Source organism: Ictalurus punctatus, chromosome 5 (assembly GCF_001660625.3).
Source record: "Ictalurus punctatus breed USDA103 chromosome 5, Coco_2.0, whole genome shotgun sequence".
Taxonomy (NCBI): Eukaryota; Metazoa; Chordata; class Actinopteri; order Siluriformes; family Ictaluridae; genus Ictalurus; species Ictalurus punctatus.
Genome location: NC_030420.2, coordinates 21,548,248 through 21,568,431, shown reverse-complemented (window position 1 = coordinate 21,568,431; position 20,184 = coordinate 21,548,248). Strand labels below are relative to the sequence as shown.

The following is a 20,184-nucleotide window of genomic DNA, read 5'->3' as shown; positions in this document are numbered from 1 at the left end:
CCGTGTCTAGTTTGAAATGGTCCACAATCTTGAGGAGGAATCCACTGCTTGCAGCTATATTATTAAATATTAAAACTGAGATGATAACACTAAGTATATTACCCCTGACAGCCAGGAGTGTATTTGGGGTTATAATATTGCAAATGTGCTTTTACCTGGAACTGAAAAAAACAGCTGGTGGTGACTCATTTCTGGGGCAGGGTGGAGGGATGCGCTCCAAGGCATAAGGCAGACCTTCTGACACAGCATTTAGTATTTCTTTATGTTTATGTATAATCGCATATAGCACACATGCTCTTTCATTAACTGGATTTATGTCCCATAACTAAAATTTATCATTCATAATCATAATTTGAGAGCAACCAACATGCATGTTTTAACTTTGAAATTCTTACAAAAATATGCCCTGCTAATATCCCGCTCCACACAGCCACATGGTGTACACACTTTTGTAGCACACACTCTCTCTCTCTCACTCACTCTCTCGCTCTCACTCGCTCTCTCTCTCACACACACACACATTCTTTTAGACTGGACTAAATTGTTAATTCTAATAATGTGCAACATGTGACAAACTGTGTAGAGCTTTTGCTAAGTAGGTCATTAAAGCATATTATGCTCTCAGAATTCAAGTGCAAGCTGCCACTTTAGCCAAGAGCACAAGGTTTTAATGGTATGGCCACTAGGGCACTACATCGTATTTATTAAGAACACCTACAGTTGTATAGAACTGGTGACAATAATAACCACTTGTTATCATGCCATTTATTCTAACCATCAATGGAAAGAGACCACCTTAGGACTACCACTGACGTGCTAAGAATGGTCCACCACCTTAATAACACCTTGCCAGCAGTAGTCCTATTGTGGGCCACTTCCACTGATGGACTGGATAGAAGGGGGCTTATAAATTGTGCATAGGAACAGATGGGCTACAGTCAAAATCTATCTGTAATAGATTTATTAGGTAAAATGGCCAATGAACTGGCAATTCAAGGTACTGTATATGTGACCAACACAAAATCTGCCTTAATACAAAATGGCAGACTGTCCACAGATCAAGGACTGGGTGAATTATAGGACAGGGCGGTTTCCACTTAATTAAAAACCCCACTGCTGACTGTAATGTAACAGGGAGTCAGAAAAGCCTAAATACTTCAGTTTATTCATGGTGGAGATATGATATTATATTTATAAACAAATGTGTTTATGGTCTTAACCTTAGTAAACCCACTGCCAACATGACTATGAAGAGAAAGCTGGTTTATAATCTGGTTTTCAGCAGGAAAGGAAACATATGTTCACTGCTATGTCTACAGTGCAATCAGGTCAGAAAGCAGATTCTGGCTGTTTAAAATGGGCAGAAAACAATCCGTGTCTGTATGTTTCTTTTGGTAAACGCTAAGTCGAGTCTAGTCTAAACTCCAGCTGCAGACCCATCTTTACAGCTGTTTCACCAACCAATGCAGCAGTTTATCGGGAAAGGAAGCCATTAAAGCAGCCTCATAGGTCTCGTATCATTGCTACAATTTCCTCTTCGGGAAACAAACAATATGTTCAAAATCTGTATTATTACTCCACACTCTTTCCTCAGATTTGACAGGCCCAAATAAGAAATGAGCAGGACCACGTGGTGTGATGATTAGCAATCTAACACTAATCTGTAGTATTATTTAAAACATTATAAGCACTCTGAGTTGAATTAGTGGCTGCTGGCCAGTAGAGCTGGCTGTGGGCCAAAACACATGGAAACATGCCATGAAAGTGCACACAAGTCTATATTTCCTACAACTCTAATAAATGTTGTTCTCTGAGTACTAATATTAGATCTCGGATGATCTTATTATGAATAAAACTAAGGTTTGATACCATAAAATATGTCTAAAAAGTTAACTTTCAAAGGGCAGTGTATTCCAAAGTATATTTTACAAGAAGGCCATGGCAAAGGGTTAGATGTGTGTATAATTCCTCAGAGTTTCTCTTGGGAAACAATGTAAAACAGGTCAATCACACTGACCTATTATGATTGGTGCTGTTTCTCCCTCTCCTCGTATTAAAGTTCCCCATAATGAAAATAAACAGTCCGTCCAAATGTCTGGTTACAATATGTTCAAGAAACACTTCACTGGATAAACTGTAATCTTAGCTTTAGTGCACTGCGAATGTAACACAAAAAAAAAACACCCCACATTTTAGAGCCTACAAAGAAAAGTCCATCATTACAATGAGAGACATCTAAAAGTTTTATACAAGATATAAATTCAGTGTTCTATATCTCAGTTTAAAGTGATCACAGACTTGTCACTCATCATCTTTGTCTAAGATAGATCTCTAAAACTGCTGTACTTTCAGCGACTGTGCTGTAAAATGATCATTTTAATTCAGCACTATCGCTCTTTTCTCATCCAAACCGCTGTACTAGAGCTGGAAGACGTGAGTTCTGACATTAGAAGATTCATCAGAAGAAAAAAAAAACCCTTTCCCATAAGGCTATTTCTGATCTCTCAGCTATTAATCCTGCTCGTTTTTCCAGTTATTGAGCATATGCATATCTTTCTACTTTCCAAAACTGTTTCCCACATTTCCAAGGGAGCATCACGATCAGTCCTGTGGCGTCAGGCAATCTGGGAAAAGGGCTTCATTCCAGGAAGAGACACCAGGCATGCTATATCTCAATCTGTCCATTAGAAGACTACGGGGGTTGGACGGATATGTAAACCTGGTACAAGTTTCTGTCATTGCTTAGTTACTTGGTTACATATAAATCTACAGTGATTCAGACGGGAGCTGGATGACACCAGCTGAAGCTCCGCATGTGTATTTGTGTGTGTGTGCATGTGCGTGTGCGTGCGTGTGTGTGTATGCGTGCGTGTGTGTGTATGCCATACCAGAGCAGGTTGCTGGCGTCAGGTGCCTGCGTGCTCTGGGGGGCTTCCCTGTGCTCCGCTAAACACAGCAACCGCACAGGCTAATAATACTCTGGCAACTACACAAGCCTATCCCATTTCTCAGAACAGGGATCTGTTCCACTGTCACCTTCGCACACAATACCTCCACTCAGACCATGCTCATAATTAACTTCACACACACACACACACACGCTCACACACGCACACACACGCACACCGAGAGAACATCGCAAATGCATACAGTATATTTAACCCTTTATTCATCAAGATTGCGACAAATGTAATAGTAAAACAAGTATGCGCAAATTTCATCATCAGTTTTCTTATCAATCAAAAATGATCAAAAAAATGTATCTTCTGGTCATGTATACGATCACGTTTGCCTAAATGCAAACCTGAAAATGCTTGATCTGCATATTAAATAATCAAAATCAATAGCAGTATCATCAGCAATTATAGCACATAGAGTACGTAATAACAACAAAATTTGGCAAATAGCATTAATCATCTCAAACATACATTAATTATAAATATAATTTGTAAGTGTGACTCATTTTCGGTGTTTGATGAACTGCATTGCGTACATGAACAAAGGATGTTTATTTGATCCGAATAGAAACTTGAGCACCGAGTTTTAATGAATTCTTTAATTAAATTTACCTTTAAATTAAATCCATCCATCCATTTTCCATATATGCGAAGGAGCCTGGAGCCTGTCCTACGGAACTAGGATAGGTGGGGGACACCCCATCGCAGGATACAAACATTACACACACGATATACACACACTACTTTGAAATGCCAATCAGCCTACAGCGCATGTCTTTGGACTGAAGGAGGAAACAGGAGTACCCAGAGGAAACCCCTGAAGAGAGAGAGCAAGGGAGAACATGTAAACCATGCACACAGGGTGGAGGTGGGATTCAAAGCCCCAACCACAGAGGTGCGAAGCAAATGTGATAACCACTAAACTACTATGCATGCTTTAAATGAAATCATTAATTAAATCCGACTTCAGCTAAATGTGAGCTATTTGAGTTCTAAAAAAAACGTAAAAATAAAAACCTCGCTATAAATCGATCATATTACATGCAGGTAAGGATTTGACATTTGCGTAACATTTGCTCTTTTATTTGCAGCAGACTCAGAGAAAAGCACCTCAAACACAGATTCACTCAAATAGTGTAGTTTTCCTGCTTCTGTGCGCTTCTTCGTTCGGATCTTGGACAACTCTTACTTGGGGTGAATTGGGGTGTGTCGTTTGCATGCACAATAAGAGACTAGTGAGAGCTTATGTCCACACAGTTGCTTCATCATTTGTGCTCAAACCACAGCTTGTTTTAATGCTGTATGACAGTTTTATTAATCAAAAGCAGACTCATTTATAGCCATTCTGTGTGATGAAATCTGCTCAAAACTTTGATGAATATGGGCCATAGTGTGCACACAACCACAAATTCTCTGTAACTTTTACACACATATCTGCACACAAACCTTCCACACACACATACACACACACACACACACACACACACGTCCTTCTCTCTACCTCAACCTCCATCTCTCTTGCCTCTGGGCTGCTCATCAGTCCTCTCCTTTCAGTTCCCTCCCACGAATCCCTCTTCCATATTTATCTTCTCTGTTTCCCTGTCCTCTCTCCCCACTCCCTCTTTCTCTCTCTCTCTCTCTCTCTCTCTATCTCAGTGCACATTGTCCCCTACCTCTAGACCTTTCTTTTTCATCCATCCAATTTATTCTACAGTTCCTAACTGCCATTCTGCTGTGCCACATAATTTCTTTTCCTAAATCCAGTATCTTCTGCTTCTCACAAATTAAAGACGATTTCCGTCCTTTCTTAACCTCTCTGCCTTCATTTATAAATTCTGTTTGTCCGTCATATTCCTCTTCATCTCTTCCTTGGTCTAAGGTTACATGTGAAGGCCAGTGTCCTGGGATCAGGATGCCACGTTAAGCCAGTGCTCTGCCTGCAGATCGGCACAGTGCCAACAGGTCCTGCATTCAAATCTTCCTGTGGAGACTGCAAGTGTGTATGTGTGTCTGTGTAAATTTGCGGTGTGCCTTTGTCAAAGAGACATTTGATCAAAAAGTCACGCAGTCCAGAGACAGACAATGAGCTGAGTGCATGGGTGAGTGTGTGGGTGTGTATGTGTGTGTTATTGCTTCTAAGAACTAAGAGCATACTCATGTCAGGATCTGACCTACTGGCTGACAAGCCAGTGTTAGATGCTTAGGGCTACAGGCCGTTGCATAAATGTGTCTGTATTTAGCCGTGACAAATGTCACTTAATCGTACAGAACAAACACCTTTTCAGCAACTAAAGTGTGTCATTATTCTCCACCTCTTTGTGTATAAGCAGAGCCTATGGTGATAAATTCTAATGGCATTGTGAGAGACTTTTTAACATCAAAAGCTCCTCTCTCTGCATGACTCTCTTTGTGCCCCACAGTGACACGTCAACATGCACGGGGGATGATGGGTAGTCACTTCTCTACAGCATTAATTGGGCGATGAGGCATGCTGGTGATACACTCTGTCAGAGAAGGACAGAAAGTGATAGGCAGGGAGAATGTGTGAAAGAAGGCACCGTGTAGTGAATATATAGGCGAAAAATTGTCATGCTGCAAAATTCGGCAATGGATGACGGTTGTCACAGACGTACCATTAAAAACATTTCCTTAACATTTTCTTAACAGAAAATCCTATATATGTGGTTCATTCAAGTATGTTGAATAAAAAAAAACGTCTTTTCCGACATGCAATGCCTTCGACAATTAGGAGTAGAAACAAACGGAGCAATTATTCTCAAATCATGCACTCTTGCTTGTACCCAATCTACTGTAGAGCTGGCCAATACATTACAGCTGCTTCATTAAATTGCAAAGCTGGTTCAGTATAACTGAAAAATTGAATATGATAATAGGGGAGGTGTTAGAATGTTAATCGGATGTATTAAGAGAAAACAACGATTTCTCTTCTGCTATGTGTGCAATAGTAAACAGAAACCATGCTCACCTTTGTAAGACAGATACACTCTGGGGGTCGGGCGGAGGTTGCCATGACAACTGTGTGCACACACACTCAGTAAGAGGAGGAGGAGTGGGAGGAGGGCCCGGATCGTCTCCATGGAAATGACAGCAGAGTTAACCTTCCGAGACCTGCAATTTGGCATGAGAGAAGTTCAGGAAAAGTTTCAGGCAAACACACTAAACAACAGTCGTGTGTTTATTTTTTTGAGTTCATTCCAGTAAGTTTCCATAAATCAACAAGCACCATTAAGCAGGAGCAGTATTGGAGAAAAAAAAAAACTTCCAGTCTTTAGGGATTAACTAGAAAGTTGAACAAACCCTCTGAAAGGCAGTGAACCAAATTACAGGCCACGCATGGGTCAGCGCGCATGCGACGCACTGCCTCTCCCTCCTGCCATACGAAGAGGTTGTAAATGTAACACAAAAAGGAAACAAAGCCTTAAAAGGGGCGTGTTAGCTATGTATTTCCCGACATCTTTCCAGGGTGCTTTAGGGGGCACTAAGTTTTGCCTACGCAAAAAACTTTTCACCTTGATTTCGAACATTCATAGCTGAAAATTTAAGAGACTTCATTGAAGTAAAAGCAACAACAAAAAAAGATGTTTATTAAAATTATGACTAAAACCATGTTATTGGAGGTTTTTAGGTCTTCTACCTTTTGTTAGTCGTGGCTCTTGAACCCACCCCTCCACAGCATAAGCTGAAACAAACCTCATGATTTAGTAGGAAAAAGTATCAGACCATGCTCCGATGAGAGATTATAGAAGGATGCACTGCAAATTGAAAGGGCTCTTAGATTCAGCAGCCAGGGCAAACCCCTGTCAAACTGCCTTGCCTTAAATCTTAACCTCATTCTCAGACAGCGGGTGACCACAAACATAGGGGGCCTCTGTAGCTTCTGTCTCTACAGTCATGGTGCAAGGGAGAGAGAGAGAGAGAGAGAGAGAGAGAGAGAGAGAGAGAGAGAGAGAGAGAGAGAGAGAGAGAAGACAATGCAGCACATATCTGTGCGTAGATGTATGCTAATAATGAAGTTAATCCTAGGAGTTGTTTGTGGGTCCACACCTACATTCTACCTTTAACTACATACCTTTCATATTAGTTTCATTGTACAGAATAATTCAGATGTTAGTGAATACTATGCTTTAAGTGGAATAACTGAATAAGCTAAGATTTTAACGGGTTAAGAAAATTTGCAAGTAGGCCATTATAATCTATAAAAAGCAACAAGAAGTGTGGAATGTAAAGTGCCAGAACAGGCCTAAGCCAGAAGCATATTTCTGCTGCATTAATAAATCAAAGGGCCTCTGACACTGAACAATGACTAATAATAAGCAGTTAATCTGAAATTCAATACCTATATAAAAACTTAAATTTATACACTTATATCATTTCTAAAACATTTATGACAGTTGCAGAACTACATCCTTCACTGTTAGCTGCCACGATAAAGCTTGAAACAAAAACAAAAAAAGACATTTGGAGAGCTTTTAAGATTCCTTTATGAAAATAAATAAATAAAGCTGCTGATATGGACTGGCTGGAAGGAGAAACTTGAGAGCAAACAGTTTTCCTTTTATCCATCAGATGCTACAGGGACTTATATATTTAACACCATAGACTTCTCCCAGCAGTAGTAGTGCTTTTATTATAGGTACTCCTCCTGTTTCCTCCACAAATTTCCCCTGGCTGTGGTCACTACAGAACTGGAAGTTTGGGCTAAACATAAATGTGTCTGTACTATATCCTCGACTCCTTGCGGTGAAAAAGCAAGGTGTGTTCTGTGTGGCCTACAGAAGACCTATCTTTAAAAGTCTGCACATGTCTACTCACTAATTATGAGCCACAAGTGGCAGTGAATGTGTCATTATCTGTGTGTGTCGTATGAGTGTGTTTGTGTGTAATGAGACCACACCTGGACACACACTAAGAATAAAGAGGCGTACCGTAGGTAGAGCAGACAGACCTCTCAGAATAGACCGAGATCTAAAAATGTCATTGGAATGAATGAATGAATAAATGAATAAATAAATAAATAAATAAATAAATAAATAAATAAATAAATGTGCTCTGTGCTAATCTTGTTACATATTATGATCAGAATAAAAGACTGTGTAATTTTAAAAATCAGCACCAAAATATGGAGAAACAGATGGGTAAAAAGAAATGGCCATCTATTCACCTCATATCAAAAACACGATAAAACATTATTCCTGAGTATTCATTTAGAGAGCAGATCTTTATCTGTTCATGCGATGCTTTGCCCCTGCAAAGTGCCGCTAATTCACCCATGCGTGGTGAGCAAACATGAGGGTGTTTGTTGATGTGATGGCTGTATTTCAGGGTCAGCTTGAAATGAAGTCTTACTTGCTGACAAAAAAAAAAAAACGAACAAAGGTTGAAGGTAGTCCTTTTAATGCAAGTCAGTCTTGTGATAAGGAATGCAGAGTCCTCTGACAAAAGATCCACCGACAAATGAATGGTTTAAAGGTTCTTCCGAATAGAAGTCTGAGAAAGGGGACAACAGCAATGACAGCATTTTTCATGAGCTCATTTTTCAAAAGAATGTATGTTTAATGTTAAAAGTGCTCTCTTATCACACAAAAAAATCGGTAAGATGAGAGCCATCTGTCTCAGTAATGCATACAGATAAATTACTCAAAGCTGCAGCTTAGAAAATCTTCCCATGCATTACATGAGGAAAAAGGCCCCAAGACAGCCGTAGCTAGTTCTGAGCTATAAAGGAAACCTTAAACCTGAAAAGCCTACAATCCTACACAGGTAAATCATCAGGTAAGCTGGCCTGGCTATTAAAGGGCAACTAATCTAGACTTACAGGCTGTAATGTTTTTTTTTTACAATCAATTTTGTTCACTGTAAACAGGACAGTGAAACTAGTGTGTTCTCCCAGTGCCAACTGTTAGGTATTTTCCTATCATGATATTCCTGGGGAGAGGTGAATATTAATGAAGGTAGTGCCGTACACAGTGTGCTGCTGGTGCGTACATTGGGCCCCATTTATCAAGCAGGATACAAACAAATTTGTTTGTAAATCATTCACAGGAGCATTTACACAAGAAATTTGGTATTCATGAATTACCATAGGAAAAAAAAAACATTTGTATCCTACGAGATCTTCTGAATTTGTGTAAATTCAGCATTACTGAAACTTTTGTAAATCCAGCATGAATTTTTTCTTCGGTACAAAAACATTTACACACAACTAAAAGATTCATAAATGAGGCCCAGTGTATCTACATCGAGTGGCCATTTTACGAGTTAAACCTACCATATTGTTGTGGTTTGTATGTATAAAATGACTGACTGTAGCCCATCTGTTGCTCTGCAGTTTGTCAGCTACCCTCTACACTCTCCATCACATGTAATCATAGGCAATGATGCAAATTGTGCATTGAAAAAGATGACCTAGAGGCTCTATACTCTTTGCTCAAGGTGTATAAACAAGTTAGGTGTGTCTAATAATATGGTCAGGAAGTCTGCATAGTAGTTCTGTGTTTATCCCCCAGCCATAGAATATGTGGTCAGCAGTGGTCTTGTTGTATTCCCTGTATATGCAGCAATCCTGTCAAGTTAGCTAATAGTGAAGACAGTATAGTTTGGCAGTATAGTTTGCTCTATGTTATTTCATCTGCGAAAGATTATTGTTCATACTTGAAGTGACTACTACCACTACTACTACTACGCATAACAATGTTTCATTTACACAGCACAACTTTTAGACAAGTGCCACAATAAAATCAGACAGCAAACAATCATTACAAATAATTATCATGTAAAACAACAAAACAGCACAGGGAGATAAGAAGAATAGTGGGGTAAATTAAATCACACAGGCAAATATATACTCATTGGCCAAATTAACAGGAACACCTGTATACCATTTATCCATGAAATTTTCCAGTCAACCAACCATGTGCTAGTGGTGCAATGCATAACGGTCAAGAGCTTCACTTAATATTCATATCAAACATCAGAATGAGGAAAAATTTGATCATAGTTATTTTGACCATGGCATTGCTGTTGGTGGTAGACAGGCTCATTTGAGTATTTCAGAAACTGCTGATATCCTGGGATTATCACAAGCAACAGTCTATAGAGTTTACACAGAATGGTGTGAAAAACAAAAAACATCCAGTGAGTGTCAGTTATGTGAGCAGAAATTCCTTGTTGGTGAGAGAGGTTAGAGGAGAATGGACAGACTGGGTCAAGCTGATAGGAAGTCAGATAACTCAATTAATGACTTTTTTACAACTGTGGTGAGCAGAAAAGCATCACAGAAGGCACAGCATTCCGAACCTTGAGTCAGAAGACCAAATCGGGGGCCACTTCTGTCAGACAAGAACAGGAATCTAAGGCTACAGTGGGCACATGCTCACCGAACTATACAGTTGAAAATTGGAAAAACATTGCCTGGTCTTTTTCTAATCTTCACCTGTCCATACTAATTTGTGCATATAATTGCCTTTCAGGCTTAGTAAATCTCATTGAGGGTGCTAATTGTATCTGTTTGCATAGACACCATGTTTTCTTCTGTACTTTTAGTTGGAAATGTCCAAAGTGCATATTCATTAAGGCTGACAATCAAAACAAACACAACGTTATTTTTCTCATTTGAAAGACTAAATCGTCCATAGATCCTGTAAGTAAATCAGCTTCCACATTTTTGTGGGTGTTTATCAAGTTGCTTGTGCTACACACACAAACCTTTACAAAATCAGTAATTGCACGTTACTTTAACTTACAGTTTGGTCTTTACCCAGAAAAGTCTCTTGCTCAAATATGTTATACAATAATGAATCTGAAAGGGCAAAGAGACACTTTTCACCAAAATAGGTAAAGCTTGCCTCTGTTTTCAAACTTGTCTCTGAAACAAGATCCAGAAAGTACAGAATAAAATTTTTGTAAGAAAGAACATTCATTCCTGTATGCTAGAAGTGAAAATACTGGTTTTATTGGAAATAATGCCTTGTTCACTAATAAACACTGTTCTCATAATATTAACAGCAAAAGGAACCACAAGTAACACATGACCAACAAGAAAAAACAGAGACTCTACCATGGTTTATTCTGCAAAAGCAGCCTTGCAGTTCTTCTTCATGAAGGCCAAAGGACATCAACAGTTAATGACCAGACTTATGCATGCATGCCAACAAAACAGAAGACAAAAAAATTGACATTACTCATCGAAAACAATATTTATCACATTAAACTGCGTCTCTGAACTGTATTTATTTGTTCTGTACTTTTAAAGACTTGGTTAAATTTGCATGTCTTGCTATCCAGAGTTGACCATCTTTGTTACTCACAGCTATAAAACATCCTGGAGTTTAAGACCAAAGCCTTTTTCCTGGCGAGAGAAATAGAAGCATGGGGAAAGAGTTATAACAAACAAGTCCTGAAGCTGTTTGCTCCTTCAGGGCTGCTGTTAAGTGGACAGTACGTGCTGTTAGTTGTGACAGAATGTGTTTTTCTAGGCCACCTGCTCTCAATGGGCCTGGAAATAGTGGTATATAAGGAGAAATCTGAGGTTTAATGCTTCTTGTTGGTATATATTCTAAGATTTATCCTAATATGACAAATCAACTTTTCTCACATTATGGTGAGAGCCAAATACTTCTAATAAATCCTTCCTTCTAAATTTTATGCGGTTAAGACGAGAGAATTTCACTTTCTTTAATTTGCTGAATAAAGGTACTACTTAAAAAATGGTTTAAAGAAAAGCCATTTGGGGAAATTTTTGAACATTTTAGCATTACAGCATATTTTATGTACAGTACAGTGACAGAATATTGACAGAATATCACTTTCAATAATTCTTCTTTAATACAACAATGTTGAAGATTTACACTAATTATGTCTATGTTAAAGTTAGAATTCCTTAGCATAAAACAAACTCTAGTGGACAATGCTAGAGTAAAACCCCAAGGACCAAGAAGAACAATAAAGATGGCAACAAGGTTGCCGTCTGGAGTTTAACTGTGGCAGTGGAAAGTGCTTTCTACAACACTGGTCCAAAATCTCCCATAGGTGTTCAGCTGGGTTGATATCTAATGACCATGAAGGTCATTGAATATGATTGACATAATTTTCATACTCAAACACTCAGGCAATCAAGACAGTCAACAAGTAAATTCTCTGCTTGGACTCACCAACCAGCAGATTTCCTTACAAAACTAGAAAATTGTGTATCTACAGTACTTTGCATACGTATTAACCCCTGCTCATCTGTTCTCAGAATGATGAGCATTTATTGGGGTTTCCACCAATAGTATCACTTTGTGTGAAGGCCAAATGGTTTAGTTTTGGTCTCATCAGACCAGAGAATCTTATTCCACACTAAGTCTCCCATGTGCTTTTTGGCAAACTCCATATTTTTCTTTTTTCCAATAATGGCTTTCTTTTTTTCACTCTTCCATAAAGCCCAGATTTGTGGAGTGCTATTATTGCCCTGTGAACAACTTCTCCCATGGCCTCTTGGTTGCTTCTCTGACTAATCCCATCTTTGGTGACATTTGGTGGACAGCCTCCTCTAGGCAGTCTCGGTTGTGCCATATTCTTTCCATTTTTATAATGGATTTAATGTTCTCCATAGGATACTCAAAGTTTGTGCCTTCCATGAGCAAGTGTATTAAAATCGAGATTTTCCATTCAACTACTTATGTGACTAATCATGTGGCCAGAACCAGTTTCACAGCAATGGCATGAAACATTATGTGATCATAACTTTAAATGTTTTTTATCTGTAAATAATTTTACAAACTATATTGAGTGTCCCCCTCAGTTCAGTACCATGGGATATTTTGTGTAGATTCATGACATAAAATTCCAGTTAAGTCCATTTCAGTTCCAGGTTGGAACACTGCAAAATGTGGAGCACTTATGCAGTGCAGTGGAAGTGAACTGACAGTTTTAAATGCAGTTTTTAAAAGTTTTTTTTTTAAGGATGGTCAGACCAAATATTGATTTGATTGAAGGTTTTTTTGTGTGTTTTTTTTTGCTGTCTACTGTTATTTATCTTTTCTTCACATGCTTTCTTTACATGACTTGACCCCAATGAGAAATATATGTATATATAATTCAAAATATATAATATACAGCATCATATGATATAGAATATAGGCAGGAAGCCTTAAGGTGAGATGCTGACAGATGTTCAAATGCACACAGTTTTCAAGTGCACACAGCATCAGGTAAGAACAGTGACTAAACAGAATGACAGACTTGTGCTATGCCTGTCAAGAGGACAAGAACACTTAAAGGGCTTGCCTAACATAATTTCTCTGATAATAAATGATTTAAAAAAAGAAAAGGTTTAAATTGAAGGCCTTTATTGGGAATAGCATTATTCATAGCCACTTGGAACAGTTATATTTTTAACATATATGCATACTTCCTACATTCACATAGTTGAGTCCATGCCATGGATGAGGGAATCATGGACCCTGTCCAAGACTGTGTTTGGCCACTGCACTGGACTCTGTAGTACTATATTAAAGCAAGGCAATGTGCTGAAATTTGCAGTTCCTTGCTAAGCTTCTCCACCTTAAATACTGGATTTGCCAGCTCTCTTCAAAGGCTGCTAAATGACAGAGGTCTTGTGTAGCACATGTTCATGTGACCACTACTCTCAGTCATATCATTTTCACCTCAACAGTACTGCTGCTGATATGACACTAAGCAACCTGCAATAATGCCATCAAAACACAGGCAAAACCAAAGCGAATGGCATGAAGCTCAACAGTGGCATGAAAGTATTTTACGTTCACTGTCAATGGAAAGCATGAATCTACTCATTTTTCCCAGTCCAAAATAACTGGGCCATGTCTTCCTGCTGCAACATGAGACCTGATCAAAAGAAGATCTCGAGTGAACAGTTGTTTCAGGAATTATAAATGCAGGTGCCTCTGCTTCCAAAGGGGATAAGAACACGACATGCCTGGCAGCACAGTAAAACTGGGGCTCTTGCATCATGTAGCACTTATGTACTTCATAATACACCCCCTAAGCACACATACACACGGCCTCTGCCAGTCTCTGTTTATAATCCCCATCCCTCTCTCAGAAGAGCCTGATCTCTCAAACCTCTTATGTTGTAATACTCCAAATCAAGATAGAGAGCATTTGGAGGACTTTACTCAGGGGAGGGATCTGTGCGCATCACATTCCAACACCTCTTTTGATGAGGCTCACTCTTTTCATTTACATGATAAACACTGGATTCCTTAGTCATTATCCAGCCCTTGTAACAGGCTCACCTATTCATAGCTCACAGCTGTTTTCCAACATCAGGTTGCTTTATGAGGGAGACCAATTTTTATCATGTTTGCTTTGGTATTTTCCAGGATTAAGTGTAGTGAGTTATGAGTTATGTAGTGAGCCACGGCCGGACATTTGTTTGTTGCTAAGCAGCCCATGTACTACAGACTGCAGGAAAATTTTACTCAGCTCCACTTTAAGAAACCTGAAAACTTTATGATACATGGCTAATTATGTGGGATAATCGATCTGCTAACTCATCAGAATATTGTCACTAACTAGTGCAACTCTTCCCTGAACTCAACATGGTCTAATAGAGCGCTTGTATTAGTCTCTTTAATATGACTTCATGGCTTAATTTTTCTTTGCCCTTTCAGCCCTTTCAGTAAAGAGAATAGACTCACTGGCTGTCCATGTGCTTTGAAATGGATTACAGTAGGTCTTTGGTTGGCAAAGGCTCAAGAATCCTCAGAATGGAGGCTTAATACCCCCCTGGGCTGACAGCTGCAGGGATAAACCACCCTTGCTCACTGTCATTGACGCCCCTGTGTTGTGCCATTCCCCGTAAAAGTGGCACCAGAATTAGGAGGGGAGGGTAAGGGAGATCGAGGTGAACATTCTGAAGTCTTGTCAGGTGCTTCTGCTTTTCAAGTGTACAATGATACATACAACCACTAAAGCGTTCTAAAGATTTCAGCATAAAAAAAATAGTCTGTTAATTATTAAGAATATAATGCAACCAACTATGGTAGCATTTTCCATGGAAATTGACATTAGTAACAAATGAGCAATTTTCTACCAAGAAAATGCTAGGAGGGATACGACATTGCCTTTAACCTCTCACTCTGCCACCTATATGCACCTCATTTTCTTAACGACTCTCTCAAAGCTACTCTTTAATCCACTCCTACATGTAAATGTGTGAAAATACATAAAGGTTCAATATTTTTCAATCAGTTTGATATTAATTGTCAATATGAAGCAGTTGACATGAAAAGCTACACAGGCTGATTGAACTTTGAAGACAAACCAAAAAAAGGGTGTCGGTGAATAATCAGCCCAATTCGAGGTGAAAAAGTGACAATGTGACAACACACGCAGAAGAGAATTCATTTTCTTAAAAGGCGATAGATGAGGCAGGATTTGATGTGAGACCATACTTATTAAAAAAGTAGCACCCTGCCACCTCCACTGAGGTCTCACTAAATTATCACTTGTACCCTTGCTTTCCACTCCTCTCGACCCCCCCAAGTCCCATCTGGCTCACGGCTGACCCCCAGAAGCTCTCATGACAACCGTCTCCAGTGGCTTGTTGTATTTGCGGAGAGCAACAAGACTGTGTATGACTAACTCTGTATATATTTATGCATGTGCATGTGTTTGCATATGTGTTGGGACAAGGAGAATCCTGGCAACTGCCTGAAAGCAGAGCCATTGATGACAAATGGGAGGCTGAGAGTGTGGTTGAAGTGATGAATCAAACCCCGGAGAGCAGCTGAATAAGTATCGTTGAAAGAAAAACCATCTGATTTCAGCTGAAGGGAGTAGAAATTATATTTACTTAGCTCAAAGTCTAATAGTCCTATTAAAAAAAGAACAGATTAGAATATTTGTTGAAATTTTTCATGTTCAGCTGCATGTACTGCAACTGTCAAGACTATGAGAAAGGATGGTGATGAAGGTGAAATTAAAATAAATAAATAAATACAAGTTTTTAAAAAGCTGGTGGTTTACACAATTGGTCTAAAAATGTTAGGATGAGGCATTTTTTATAAGGACAGCCTATAAATTTAATATCAGAAAGGCTGCTGTCATAAAATCTGAGTGAACATGCAGACTAGAGCAAACTGCTTGAGGTTAAACATTTGTGCAGGTTTTCAGCTATAAAGATTGTTGGTTATGTCTTTTAAATTTTTTATTGAAAAATAACTCAAGGAATGTCTATTAAAATTGTCAAAGCTAGCAAGTAACTGTTCAGTTTAATTCCTACAATAATTTATATGCATACTGTATAATGATCTCAGGTCAGTGTATTGTGCTTCCAAAAATAATGGATCTCCAATTCTGATCTCATTCAAAAACAAAATTCTCAGAAAAACCAAGCAAAAGATAAACTATCTACACACTGAATAAAGCTACACACAGAAAGACAATATATTTAATTGGGGTCAAAATATACTCTAGCTACAGTAATCTGCTTCTTTAAAATCAAATATTGTCCCAAATACATCTATGGTTAATGTTTAAAAATAATGCACAGAACATAATAGCACGCCAACAGAAATGGGGGAAATTTGCTTTAGAAAACTAAGGTAACATCACCCCAAAATCAATGAAATACAGCTAGCTTAGGCTGACAGAATAAATATTTCACAAAGCTTGTTAGTGATCTCACAACATGCACTGGTGAGCTTGCCCAGAGAGCAAAAGTCCTGAGAACAAGATGCCTCTGTATTGATTTTTTACTCACTTTTTTCTTCAACCTTGAGTTTAGCCATATTAATAATTGACAAGGCAGCATCCCGCCTGGCTCTCTGGATTCCACTAAATTTATGCTCCCATCGGTGGTTTTATGATTAATGTCAATATGGTCAATGTGGTGGTGCAAACTCTACAATGACCTAAAAAAATATAATAGATTCAGGGCCTGTGACAGTTAGGGAGAAGCTAAAATGAAACAACCAACCAACCAAACAAACAAACAAACAAAAACATATGACACTACATGTGATTCTAAACCAAACAATAAAAAAAATCCACTTTCATATGTAATGCAACAGGACATTATTCACTTGCTCCATAGTTTAACTGTTTATGTGTACAATTAGATCTTCTTATCCGACATTCAACATTATAGACAAGTAGATAGATACTGCTATTGTCAAGGGCTTTACAACACATCCAAAAAGAGTTTTTACCACACATCCAAAAAAAAAAGGGTATTGATATCAGTAGCTGAAACTGATGCAACACAGCACATATAGTGCCCTCCACTAATATTGGTACCCTTGGTGAAGGCCGTGAAAAATTGTCTTTATTGTTTAACCTTTTAATGTTTCGTTCAAATTAAATCACAAAAATTCACAAACAATTAAATACCAAACAACTGCAAACAAAACACAGGTTTATCAAAAATTATCTTTGTTAAATATAGGTGTGAAACAATTATTGGCATCCCTATGAACTCATAAGAAAATATATTGGAAGTATATTCCCATTTATATTTTAAAAATTTTTGTACACCTGGGTGACTAGGAACAGAAAATTGTTCAACCATGACTTCCTGTTTCACAGGGGTAGAAATATGAGGTAACACATAGGCCAAATTCCCTTAGTCATTCATAACAATGGCTAACACCAAGGAAAATAGCTGTGATGTGCGGTAAAAGGTTGTTGGGCTTCACAAAATGGGAAGTGGCTATAAGAAAATAGCAAAAACATTGAAAACGCCCATTTCCACCATCAGGGCAATAATTAAGAAGTTCCACTCAACTGGAAATGTTATGAATCAACCTGGAATTGGGGGTGTGTCTATATTGCCTCAATGCACTGTGAAGAGGATGGTTAAAAAAAAATCTCCAAAGAACACAGCTAGAGAATTGCAGAAGTTAGTTCCATCTTGTGGTCAGAAAGTCTCCAAAACTACAATCCGAAGTCACCTACATCACCACAAATTGTTTGGAAGGGTTTCAAGTAAAAAGCCTATATTCTCATACAACACAGAGAGGCATCCATATGGAAAATACCTCATGCCCACAGTTAAATATAGTGGTGGCTCTTTAATGTTTTGGGGCTGTTTTTCTGCCAGAGGACCTGGACATTTTGTTAGGACATGGCATCATAGACTCATAGACTGTTGAATCTTCCACCAGGGCAATGATCCAAACCATACATCAAAATCAACACAAAAATGGTTTACTGACCACAAAATCAAGGCCATCCCAGTCACCTTGAAACCCATAGAAAACCTGTGGGGTGAACTGAAGTGTAGAGTCCCCTACCGTGGACCTGGAAATTTTAAGGATCTGGAGAGATTCTGTAAGGTGGAATGATCTCAGATCCTTTGCCATGTATTCTCCAACCTCATCAGGTATTACAGGAGAAGACTCAGAGCTGTTATCTTGGCAAAGAGTAGCACAAAGTATTGACTAAAAGGGTGCCAGTAATTGTTCGTTAAATAATACCTTTAACAAAAATATTTTTTGATAAACCTGTTTTTGACATCCATGAGAGCATAGTATTTTTGTGAATTTTTAAAAACAAAAGATCAAAAGGTTAAACAATAAAGACAATTTTCACAGCCTTCTTTACTCATATTGACCAAGGGTGCCAATATTAATGGTGGGCACTATATATACACCGTTCTAGGTAAAAGGCTATATATTTAAAGGTACAAAAGGAGCATGCTTGCATGATAAGGAACAATACCTTTTAGTGCACTTTAGTACCCTTTATCTGAGAGTGTAGTTTTATACACAGGAAATAAACATAGTTTTGTGGGACGTAAGAAAAAGTATATAATAGCCTACCAAATATTCTGGCATATCATTAATATGCAAATTGCTATATTTCATCCCATCTCGTGTTAAAAAGCAGCATGTTAATAATATAACTAGTATTAATATATAGTTTTGTTTTAAATTTGGAGGTCATATCATTATAATCACAAAACATGGATAAAACAACACAGTGCATAAGAAGTTTAGCTGAGCTGCTAAACCTGTTCACACTGTGTGCATTTCAAAATTACATTGCTTAGGTCTCAGTAGTCTGAATGGATTTGGATTTAAAAAAAGACCACAAAAAAAAAGCCTTAAGTAAAAGACAAAAGCTGAGGTGGAGACTTCATGACATGCAAAAAAAATAATAAATAAATAAAATTTAAAAAAAAAAAAAAAACACGCAAACAAACAAACAAAAAAAAACTGCTTTCACTCTGCACATTTATACACCGACGACAATAAGCTTTGAGAACAGTAAATCATAAAAGTAGTTGAATATCTATAAAGCAGTCAATATGCACAGCGTCTCAATACGGTTAAAATGCAAATCGAACAAACATTATCGATACATTCAGCTTTAATTCTCTCTTCAACTAAAACTAATGGTTAAACATTATAACATCATTTCGCTCATTATAAATGTGTCCTGCTATTGAACATCAATAGGAAGCTACTCACTTCACTACAGGTAACTCCGGCGGCTGAGGCGCTTGTGTTGGCCGTTACATTCCGCGGCGTCGGACGAAGCTATCCATAAATCCCACCACACACAGACCACTCAGAAACTACCAAACACGGCGTGTTTCTGTCCATTTGACGGAGGCTGGTCAGTGTTTCTTTATTATACGAGTTACCAAAGTTTTCCTGCCGTAAAAATAAATAAATAAATAAATAAACGTCTCATCAGACCACAGCCCCGCGTATTAGCCAACACCGAGCCACAAAAAAACCCCAACAAAACAAACTCTGTCACCACTTCATCCACATACAGCCTTCCGATAAGTCCGAAGTGAAAAAAGTCTGTATATGTAGAGGAAAAGAGGTAGCAGGTGCTCGTGTGTGTGTTGGGCTGTCCTGCTACCTCAGTGTTAAAATCCACCCAGCCGTGTTAAGCAGTTAACCACATCCATGCCAGAGAGAGAGAGAGAGAGAGAGAGAGAGAGAGAGAGAGAGAGAGAGAGAGAGAGAGAGAGAGAGAGAGAGAGAGAGAGAGAGAGAGAGAGAGAGAGAGAGAAAAGTGGAAAATCATTCATTGAATCCAGAGGTGCCAATACTAATTTGGGGGGGGGCTGCTGAATTTGTTAATCATTCATTCATTCATTCATTCATCTTCTGTAAGCACTTTATCCTGGTCAAGGTCACTGTGAATCCAGAGCCTTTCCCAGGAACACTGGCCATGAGGTAGGAACAGGAACACACCCTAGACAGGATGCTAGTCCATTGGTGGG

The 20,184-nt window shown here is 38.5% G+C and overlaps 1 protein-coding gene across 2 annotated transcripts in view; it reads right to left on the bottom strand.

Moving 5' to 3' along the window:
- sema3gb (sema domain, immunoglobulin domain (Ig), short basic domain, secreted, (semaphorin) 3Gb) overlaps nucleotides 1–19,958 on the bottom strand; it is a 37,475-nt gene extending 17,517 nt beyond the window's left edge. For both annotated transcript variants that reach the window (XM_017467867.3, XM_017467868.3), the window contains exons 1-2: nucleotides 19,415–19,958; nucleotides 5,944–6,086 (exon numbers count right to left, since the gene is read on the bottom strand). In XM_017467867.3, coding sequence (XP_017323356.1) covers nucleotides 5,944–6,055 — 112 coding nt within the window. In that variant the 5' untranslated portion in view covers nucleotides 6,056–6,086; nucleotides 19,415–19,958. The remainder of the gene's footprint in view (nucleotides 1–5,943; nucleotides 6,087–19,414) is intronic.
- Nucleotides 19,959–20,184: the final 226 nt, after the last annotated feature.